The sequence below is a fragment of the Gracilinanus agilis genome, chromosome 3, assembly GCF_016433145.1.
Source record: "Gracilinanus agilis isolate LMUSP501 chromosome 3, AgileGrace, whole genome shotgun sequence".
Classification (NCBI taxonomy): domain Eukaryota; kingdom Metazoa; phylum Chordata; class Mammalia; order Didelphimorphia; family Didelphidae; genus Gracilinanus; species Gracilinanus agilis.
This window is the reverse complement of record NC_058132.1, coordinates 676,118,039-676,129,175: the sequence shown is the minus strand read 5'-3', so window position 1 is coordinate 676,129,175 and position 11,137 is coordinate 676,118,039. Positions and strand designations below refer to the sequence as shown.

Here is an 11,137-nt window from a genome sequence, read left to right as displayed (position 1 = left end):
AATAGGATTTAATTTTAAAACTTTTGAACTTTAAGAATGCAACTACCATGTAAGGTAGAGAGGATCTCTGTGCAGGTTCTCGTGCATTGTGTCAAATGGAATCACACTATGTTAGGGAATGGTCTCCTTGGGGGATCCTCTAACTGGGGGAATCTGTCACATCCCTTCCCACCCTGGAAATAAGGCAGTGTTTCTTTCTGCCAATGGGCATAAAATCTGCCAGAAGTTCATCCTTCTGACCAGAGAAAATAAAGCCTTATAAACCAATACTAGCTTATTGCAAGGGTGTGTGTGTGGGGGGGGGGGGATGGGGGTGTGTGTGCAATTTTATTGGCATAAGGATCTCCTGATAATGAATCTCTGAACCCACTCATTTGAATTTCCAGGCCTAAGACACTGACAAGTTAGGACTTTCCTAGAGTCATCTAATTAGTCAGAGGGGAACTTTGAACCCAAGGTTCTTCAGTGTGAGGCCAGCTCCAACCACTACCCAAAACTACATGAATTAAATTAATGCACTTTTTTTCCCCACAATTTTATTCAATAAATAAATGACCTGAGTTATCTAAATATTCTTTTTTGAATATTTCATACAATGTTAGTTGGAAGGGCCCTAAGAACCCTACTTCCATCTATCAATGAATATTAACATGTTCTAGATGGAACATCCTTGGGAGGGAGGAAGTCAGTCACACTTAAGTAACTCTTCCTGCCTGGGACACAACAAATATTTTAATTAAGAAGCATACGTGTATGCTGTTCCACTCATACAATCGGCAATTAATTGGCACAAGTGTTAAGCATCAACTTCTGGGTATAACAACTTCTTTTCTTAATTATAGCCATTTAAACTCTCTACAAAATTATTTTAACAATTCTCTCATTATAGATGACCTTCCATCATCTTTCCAACAAGTGAGTTCTGGCTTCCCAGTATGTTGCCTGATGCCCAAGTCCTACATGGATTCACAAAGTTGCTGTCCCCTTTACTGGGAAAGTTCAAATTTAACAAAGATGTTAACACCATTAAAATATTTTTATATAGATATTTTGTATAGATATTTGTAAATATGTAAAAATATTTATTTGAAAAAATAAACTATATGTGTATATATATATATACATACATATACATATATATGTATATATTTTTTTTATATAACTACTAGGATCCTAATGGGGCCAGATCCCTACCTACATAGCAATTTTTAACAGCCCTAGAAACATCTAGGGGGCTCTTAGTTTTAAATGGTTTGGTAAAGGACCCAAGCATGAATGAAATGGAAAAAAAAAAATAACTTTATTTTCCCCTAAGACAATGATTCTAAGTATTTGACTGAGAGGCCAGGGAATTTATGTACAAGTCAGGTCTTGGGGCTTCCAAATCATCATATCTAATATCCAATATTGATTATCTGGTGGAGGACTGGGATCTACTCTTCTACCTCCCACCTATAAAGACCCTGGAATCCATCCTAGAGATATCCATAATAATTAGTATTATTGTAAAAAATATTGGTAGTAGTTAACATTTAAGTAGTGCTTTCTGTTTCTAAGGTACTTGCTAAGTGCTTACAATTGTCTCATTTGATCCTCATAAGAACCTTACAAGGTAGGAAGATAGTATTTAACTGGAGCAGGTGGAACTGAATGTTTCATGTAAGGAGCAGGTCAATCTAGCCTTGAAGGGAGGTACTTCAACAGCATTACTAAGTGCTTAAGAAAAAATATATTAAATATATAACTTCTAAAAACGATGGTGGCAAAGGTCAAAATTTTAATACAAAGAAAAGACAACAGAACAAAGTGTGCATTTTCAATGAAAAAATGATTTATTTCCAAGACTTATAAAACAATTCCTAAAATTATCAACTTTCCTAGAATACTGTAGATATACAATAATGAATTTCTATCTTATTAGAAAGAGCATTTGAATACAAATAAAGGAAGCATAAACATAAATGTTCATTCTTAATATGTAACTATGGGAAAATATTCAAAATAAAAACTTAAAATAAATAAATGTTCATTCTTTAATCATCTGGGCAAAGAGAAAATGTGAACAACAATCCAGCTTCAGAGATGATATTTACTTCTGCACCACCACCAAAATAAAAAATTAAATAAGTACAAATGAAAATCTTTAGCCTTAACACACAGGCAGTCAAGAGTACCTTGTAACATCATGAACATACAGAAGATCTATAAGTGCTTAGTCTTAAAGAACTTCAAACACAAGAATGCAAATAGCCATTTGCTCAATCCCACCCTCCATGTGCCCATTTAGGACCATTATTACAGACATTCAAAGAATTGAGGCTAAAACATCCCGGCCCGACTCCCCCAAGTGCCTCCCTTATCCCTCCTGTCTTTAAGAATTGGACCGCCAAGAAACAGGTAGACCTAGAAGCGTCCCACCCGCCATGTCCTGGCCAGGGCCCATTATTCCCGAAGTTCTAAGAATTGAAGCTAAACTCCCCCCACCTCCCAATACCTCCTCCTCCTCCTCCAGCCCCACCCTTTCCTTTTGCCCTTCCCCCACCCTCCGGCTTCCCAGCCGTCTACTCCCTTGAGTTTTTAGTCTCAAACCAAACCCTTTGTAGCCGCCGGATCCCAACCACCCAACATTGATTAAGTCCCTACTTTGTGCCTGGACCTGCTCTCTGCTGCGGGGAGAGCAGGGTCCCGGGGCGCAAAGTCCATTGAGCGCCCCCTGTTACAGAGGCTCTCAGTCGACTCTGTCGTGGTACTCGGGGGGCGCCGCCCCGTAGTCACTGGCGCTGAACAGGGTGGCACAATTCTCGGCCAGATAGCCCACGAAATCGTGCAAGTGGCCGAGGAGCAGGGCCAGGCTTTGGTCATCGAGCGGAGTGTAGGCCAGCATGGCCCCGATGCGCACAAAGAGACGGAGCAGATGCGGCGCACCATAAATCTGCGACATGCACACTCCAGGGTGCTCGGCCAGCACCTGCGCGTACTGCGGCCGCTCGAACTTGTACAGCAGCTGGGTGCCCAGCATCACGTTGAAGTACTCCTTGATGCCGGCCACCACCTCCACCACAGCGAAGGCCGTCTCCTCGGCCACGCCGGGGGCCGCCTTGGCCTGGGCATAGTCCTCCAGGATGGAGTCCACAGTCTTCGCGGCCGGGAGGTAGTAGAGCTGGTTCTGCTTGGTGACCAGGTCCCAATCATCCACCAGCCAAGGCTTCAGTAACTCGGGGATCTCTACCCTGACTTCCTCTCGGAAGCTGGCCGCCTCCTGGGCCTGGGCACTCGGCTGCCCACCGCGGCTCCTCTTCCGGCGAGCGGCTGGCGGGGCCACCCGGTCCCCCGGCAGGCCAGGGGTCTTCCGGGCGCGCAGGGCCCCGCGCCTCTTCTTGCGGGGCGGCAGGCGCGCCCGGTGTGCCACCAGCAGCTCACTCTGCCGGGCCAGGTTGGCGTCTGAGTACTGGAAGACGCGGCAGGCGGACACCCACTCGTCCCAGTTCTTATTCCAGCCCGTGTAGTGGATGAGGTAGGTAAGGGGACCCACCTCGGCCTCAGCCTCAGTGCCGCAAGCTGCCTCTGCCACCCGCAGACACTTGGCCTCGTACAACAGTGAGCCATGCAGGCACAGCACCTGATCGCCCACCTGGAACGGGGGCTTCGGGATGCCCGCCTCCGCCTCCAACTCACCCAGGATCTGGGCAGTCACGGCTTCGGCCTCTGGTCGGGGCTCCTCATCCTCCTCCTCAAATTGGGGCACCTCCTCCAACTGGGGCTCTTTGGAGGAGGGACCCGGCTGGGGCTCCATCTCAGAGGAGGTCTCGGGCTGGGGCTCTAACTCAGGGATTCCTCCTACGTGGGGCTGGGACAGAACCTGGACCCCCGGGGCGCTAAGCAGGGTTGGGACTTCTAGGTCATGCGCCTGGGGCTGGGGCTGGATCTCAGAGCTCCCCACCTGGGTCAGGTCCCTTTGGGATTGGGATCCTGGCCGGGACTGGATCTTCTGGGCGACCTTGGGCGGCATCAGGAAAACAGGATCCGTGGAACTGCAGGCACCAACAGCAACCTGGGATCTGGGTCACGGTCACGGTCACGGTCACGGTCAGCACAGCCTTGCTTCTCAGGGTCTGGAACAGAATTGCTACAGCCCGCCTGGAACACTCGCCTGCAGTGCACGAGGTATAGCAGTGCACGAGGCTCAGCAGACTGCCCCAGGGCTTACACAGAAGCCACCTAGTTTACCCATGCTCCGCCCTTCGAATCCCGCTTCAGCCAATGGCAAAAGAGCAGAGCCGCGCAGGCGCCATACCAAGCACTTATCCCAACCCTGTTGCTGAGGCTCTCCAAGATCCTTCCCTGCTCCTCCATTTTTCTGGCCAATGGCGAAGGATCTTCGAGGCTCACAGGCATGCAGCATGACCCCAAATAACCTTGGGCGAGAGAACTTTGGGGGGGTTTTCACCTCATCTGTGCTGCGCAGGCGCATGCCTCCTCCTCTCCCCCCTTCTTTCCCTCTTCTTGGAATACTCCTCAGTTCAGGCCCCTGCTTTAATGACAAGTCCAACCGGAGACCCTTCCAGATTGCTCCTGATGTTCAAAGACTCCATATTTATTACATAAATGCTTTGTATTTGCTGGTGGGGCCATTAAGAAAGTAAGTTCCTGGCTGGCCGAGGCTTTGGATTGCTTTTTGGTGGTTGACAAGCAAACAAATATTTATTAAGCTCGGGAGATACAAATGAAGCGGGAGACAGAGCTCGAAGGGCACCTGCCTGGCAAACAGTAGGTGTTTGATACACGCCGGTTTACAAGATTCACTGCACACAGTTCTAATTTAGCCAAGTACACCCAGCAACAGTGATCCTGGGCCCCAGAGCGGAGTGGCGCCAGCACACACCCACTCCCCCACCCCTCTCCCGCCACCCCCCCATTCTAGCCAGATCCCACCTTAAGCTTGAAGCCCTGAGTGTGCCTTGCCCTGTCACAACCTTCCCCTCCCCAGGACAGTGCAAGCACGCGCAACCCCTGACGTCACTGTTTATAAGCCACGCCCTAGGCTGAATTGCTTTGACCTGGAAAACTAAAGCTTCATTTTTCAAAGAAATCAACGTTGTGAAGTTTTAATGGGGGGGAGGGGGAAGGGTGGTCACCTCTGAAGCAACCAATCATGCTTTTGTATTTAGGATCTTCAAGTAATATGATAATATTATCACCTTTATTATTTTAATATACTTTATTTATTTTACATATATTATTCTTTTATATTTATTATATTAATATGTTCCATATTATAATATGCTGAAATGTTATATTCAATATATCATATTATAACACTTTATTTTAGACTTAAAAACTTTTTTTAACAAAGATCTGAAGGCGTTGAACCGCCAAGGTTATAGTCGGGAAAACTTAGGTTCAAAAATTAAAGGAGAAGGGGGCAGCTGGGTAGCTCAGTGGAGTGAGAGTCAGGCCTAGAGACAGGAGGTCCTGGGTTCAAATCCGGCCTCAGACACTTCCTAGCTATGTGACCCTGGGCAAGTCACTTGACCCCCATTGCCTACCCTTACCACTCTTCCACCTATGAGACAATACACCGAAGTACAAGGGTTTAAAAAAAAAAAAAATTAAAGGAGAATAGCCAAGGAGACAGCCAGTATATTGGATTAACAGTTAGGAAGACCAGAGTTCAAATCCTTCCTCTGTCACTTTATGTCTGCCTAACGTTGGAAGACTCACCACCTTTCTGAGTGTCCTTATCTGTAAAATGAGTAGGCTGGACCAGAAGCAGTGGGTGCTAGAGATGTTTTAACATCCAGTTCTGGGGAAGTAAGACTCTTTTCAGATTAATATGCATTATAGTATTGAAATTTTTCATCATTTTTTAAAAATCTAGACAATCAAAATGAGAAATCAAGCCCTGGTTTGTAATATTTGTTCATTTCATGGTATAAATGCTGCTCCAAAGGACCCCAGAACAACCTTGTCTGACTATGACTGCCAATACTTTCACACCCATTCCATCTGGTGTTGTGAACCAAAGCCCGAATCATCCCATCCTGGCTACAACTTTTCAGGCAATACTTCCACTTTTCCTTTCCTGGAACTTCAAGAAGGAGTCAAGGGTAAATGAATTGACATAGGGACAGGGACTAGAAGGGATATTTGTTAGCATGGGAAACTGTACAGTTCGGATGCTTCCTCTGTCCATGCACTTTATCAGAAACTTAAAGATTTGCCTCCAGCATGAAAGGGGGATTTGAATCCAGTTCTTCTGACTTTGAGGCATACAATTTCTTCCCTAAGCCGCCTTCTCTCTCAGTGCTAAAAATGATCAATAACACATACAGAGTACAAAAGTTGAGTGGAAAATACATGTTAGGCCATGGATCTAAATAACATTGTCTTTTGCCTTAATTACCAAAAGCATTTTGACTCATTCCCCCAACCAATTTCAGAAAGCTTTAGCCAGTTTATTTGTTAAAAGAGTCATCCTTGAGTTATCCCATTATAGCCAATTTTATTTTTTTGTTGTTGTTGTTCTTAATGAAACATTTTAAGACAAATTCTAGTTAAAAATAATAACTTATAGGCTTTTGGACTGTCATATTTAAAAATCATTTCTGACATTTTTGACCTCCAAAAACCACATAAGAAAGGTAAATCATAAGTAGAGTCAATAGCCTCCTTGAGTTGTATTATGGACTCCCTGAGTAGGCTATTAGAGTTCTTTTGGTTTTTTAAAATTCTATACTGTTTTCCTTTCCCTGAGGGACTCCCAGATTATAGTCATCAGGAGTCCGTTGCCAATTTTCTTCTGATTCTTCCCAAAGAATATCTGAAAACGCATTGACATGCATTGCCATAGGCTGCTTTGGGGCTCAAAGTGGTACTAGAGAAACAGGACGAGTTAGACTATTCCTCTGGGGATGTTAGACTTCTCACATGAAGCTAATTTTTAACAATCCTTCCCTACTTCCCGTCCCCCTGTCATCTCCACTGGACGTATATGGTGGCCCCTCTCCTTTTTCCAAGAATCAGACATTCTAATGATTGATTTACTGACAACCATGTGAGAGGCTGGATGTTAAACCATTTGCCCCTTTTCATTCACTATTTTATTATTTACTTTTTAGGCACAGAGAGACTCTTAATCTTTTCAATCCATAGGAATATAGAAGACATCAAATCTTTCATTTTATTTGTAAATGATCCATATCTCATGTACATCAGAATCCTATTTCCATGAGGAGATCTTTACAGTATTATTTTTAACAGTGACAGTTAGATTGTCAATTCCTTTAAGATCAGGGATTTTCTGAGAATGATGTTTATATAGAATTCAAACTGCAAAATAATGCAAAAGCCTGCAATTAGGGAATCATGAGGCTATGAGATTAAAGTTGTTTAGCAAAAAAGGAACAAGGTGAGTATCTCTTGTTTGTTTGTGTCATGATGGTGCTTTACTTTAAATATCTTTTCCTAATTCTGTCTTGACCTTTTTTTCTAAAAAGATTCCAAAGTAAGGCTAACCTGAATCTATCCCAAAGTAACTACAGCTTCAGGGCACTTTCTTTAAGGCTTTGATTTAATATCATTTTGATTATTAAGCACAAGAATTTTACCAACTGTGTAACCTGATTTCACACTCCTTCAGCCCCAGCTATTTTTCTTGGAGCTAAAACAATTTATTCTTATTGCTAGTATTCCCAAGCTTACATAGACTTGGGAGTTACTAATTTTAGATGAGAAACCAATATTTTATGGGTGGTATATTGAAGGAAATAGAGAGGAATTAAATACTCATTCTGAAAAATCAATGGAGTTCAGGAAAAGTAGGAGGTGGAGAAGTATTTGAAGTTTCATTTTGAAATTTCCCATGATTGGGCAGAGTTATATTCTGAGAGCTAAGATGGCAGAATAAAATATGCTCTGCTCCCTCTAATCAATCCATGTACACACACAAAAAGAAAATAAATTGTTTCAAAACAAAGGAAAGCTGGAGGAACACATTTCATTGGAGTAAAAGGAGAGAGCCAGGCAGAATAGCATGTATGAGAACCAGAAGATCTTAGAGCAGCCCATGAGTGCCAGAGGCAACAAAGCTGCGAGAAATGAACAGCCGTATCGCTCCACACAGGTGGAAAAAAAGGAAAACTACAAACTCTCCATATGGCATCAGAGCCCTGGAACTGCAAGGGAAGAGAGAGGGGGACCTGGGACCACAATGAAGAAGCCTACTTACTTCTAGGCAGTAGTGGAGTGCTTGGGGCAGGGAAGCCCCAGGTGAGGAGCTTACAGAGGCAGGGAAGCAGCAGAGTGGGGATCAGAGCACAAAACAGCAGGGGAACTGGTAGATCAGGGTGCTGAATATAGCTTGACAAAACAGCTCCCACCTCCACCCCAGAGCAAGCCAGCATGGTCACCTCCTTGACAGGCACCCATGGAGAAAAATGGCAGCCAGTCCTACCCCAAATACCAGAGAAGAGTACTTTACAAGCTTAGAGCAGTGCCCCCTCTATCCCAGGGACAGAGAAGATCCACAACAGATAGATAAAGTAATGGGGAAGAGAGGATTAGAAAAATAGCAAAAGGCAAAACCAAACAACAATCAAAAACAAAAACAAACCCAAACCCTGCCCTTAGAGAATTACTTTTTTTGACAGGGTAGACCAAAATATGAACCCAGAAGAGGACAACAATGACTCAAAGAAAAGTGTGAATGGATATCAGACCTCAAAAGAATCCCTAGAAGAACTTGAAAAGAAATTTTTAAAAATTATAAGAGAATTGACAAAAAAAAAAAACTACTGGGAAAAATTTTAATTCACTGAAGAAAACAATTCCCTAAGGAATAGAATCAGCCAAATGAAAATGGATGGAGAAGCTCACTAAAGAAAACAACACTTTAAAAAGTAGTATTATTCAAATGGAAAAATGGAAAAGGAAACGCAAAAACTCATGGAAGAAAATAGTTACGTAAAAATTAAAATTGGGCAAATAGAAGCTAATGAAACCATAATATAGCATGAAACAATAAAATTAAATTTAAAAAGGGAAAAAAATATTTCCTGGAAATATAACTGATTTGGAAAATAGATCCAGAAGAAACAATCTAAGAATGATTGGAATACCTGAAAGCTGTGATAAAAAAAAAAAAAAAAAAAAAAAAGAGCCTGGACATCTATTACAAGAAATCATGAGGGAAAACTGATCTTATATCCTTGAACAAGAAGAAAAAATAGGAATAGAATCCAATGATCACCTCTTGAAAAAGACCCCAAAATAAAATATCCCAAGAATATTATAGCCAAATTCTAGAATTCCCAGACTAAGGGGAAAAAAAATACTAGAAGCTGCAAAAGGAAACAATTCAAATATTGATGAGGAGCCACAGTCAGGATTACATAGGACCTAGTAGCTTCTACATTAAAGGACCAGAAGGCATGGAATATGATATTCTGAAAGGCAAAGGATCTAGGACTACAACCTAGAATTACATATCAAGCAAAATTGAGCATAATCCTTCAAGAGAAAAAAATTGATACTAATGAAATAGAAGAATTTCAGACTTTCCTAACCAAAACATCAGCTCTAAAAAGAAAATTTGATGAGCTAATTTGACACTAAGGAGAAGGATAAAAAGGTAAAATGAAAACTTTAGGGTTTTTGATAAAGTTGAACTAAATACATTTATACCTGGAAAGGTAATAATTGAAATAATTAAGATACTTGAGAAAGGCAAGATACTTAAAATATGGAAGGTACCTAAAGTACCTAAGACACTTAAGGCCTTTATCACTATTAGAGCAATGAAAAGGAGTGTACAGAAAGAAGGAAGGAAGCTAAATAATATGGGCTGATATAAAAAAGGGGATATGGTAAAGAGGAGCACATGGGAGAAGAGAAAAGAAGAGAGAGAAGGTAAACTGTGTCTCATTAAGCGGCACATAAGTGGAGGAGAAAATGGTGGTGGCGGTGGCAGTGAATTGTGAAGAGTGAATCAAACTCTCTGTCTATCAATCAGCAACTTTTAAGTTATTCAAACAAAAACTTAAGTACCCTACTTAGTACCTTGCCAGTCACTAAGTATGAGAGTTCACAAGTCACTTGCTAGAGTGGGTGACAACTCCAGAGGCCACAGCCCAGCCCTTGGGCAGTGACAGGCAAATTGAAAGACTGCTCTTGGTACCCGTAAAGTGGGGGAGCAATAGGAAGTGACTTGGAAAAAAGTACTTTAAAAAGGCCAGCTGGAGCATTCAGTGGGGGAGTCTGGGTCTGGTGAGCCGGACGGGAGGTGGAGGCTCTTAGCTCGGATCCTGTGGTGGTGAGTGTAGTGGCCTTCCTTGGTTCCTTGAAGAGGAGACCCTCTCTGCTTGTTGGCCCTTGGGTGGGACACTCCCTTCCGCGTGAGCTCTGCTGATGTTCTTGGCAATCTTAGCCTCCTGGGCTCTGAAGGTTCTCAGTGGATTCTTCAGGACTCTTGGCTCTTCTGGATTTCGGCTTCCTAATTAGGATTTTGGATTCTGGTGAGATTCCCTTTCGGATTAGCATTTGTGGTCTGACAACTTTAGGATTAAAGAGCATTTGATAGGTTGGTAGTTAGGTAGTACTTTATGTCTCCTTATCTACATTTTTCCACTTTCACTCTACCTCTTTGCAAATAAAGCTTCTAAAAGTCATTTTGACTTAAGCTGTAATATTTTTAAATCATTGACCATAATATACTTTGGAATTCTCATATTTAGCATAAAACCTAAATTTAATTTCTTACATTTTCGAAGCATACTCTCATCAGAACTAGCTCAAAATGGGAATAACACCCACACTCAGCTATAGGAACCTGCCTTACCCTATAGGGAAATATAAAGGTAGGGAGAATAAGGGGGGGATGGACCAAAAGGAGGGTGAATTGTGGGAGGTAGTCATTTAAACAAAATATCTGTGAGCAAGGAAAGTCTAACAGAAGAGAGAGAAAAGAAGAAATGGGGTCAAATAAGATGGGGGTGTGGAACACAAAATTAGTAACCATAACTATGAACCTGAATGGGATGAATTAGGTCCTTCTCCAGCCTTCCCTACATGTGTTCATTCTTAAAGACTTCCAGTGACTCATTCCAGTTTGGGAAATATCTAAGTTTTAGAAACTTTTTCT

The 11,137-nt window shown here is 42.6% G+C and overlaps 1 protein-coding gene across 1 annotated transcript; it reads right to left on the bottom strand.

The window, feature by feature from the left end:
* Nucleotides 1–2,728: 2,728 nt before the first annotated feature.
* LOC123242069 (mortality factor 4-like protein 1) lies at nt 2,729–4,009 on the bottom strand. The gene has a single exon (XM_044669561.1). The coding sequence runs from the start codon at nt 4,007–4,009 to the stop codon at nt 2,729–2,731; it is 1,281 nt and encodes a 426-aa protein (XP_044525496.1).
* Nucleotides 4,010–11,137: the final 7,128 nt, after the last annotated feature.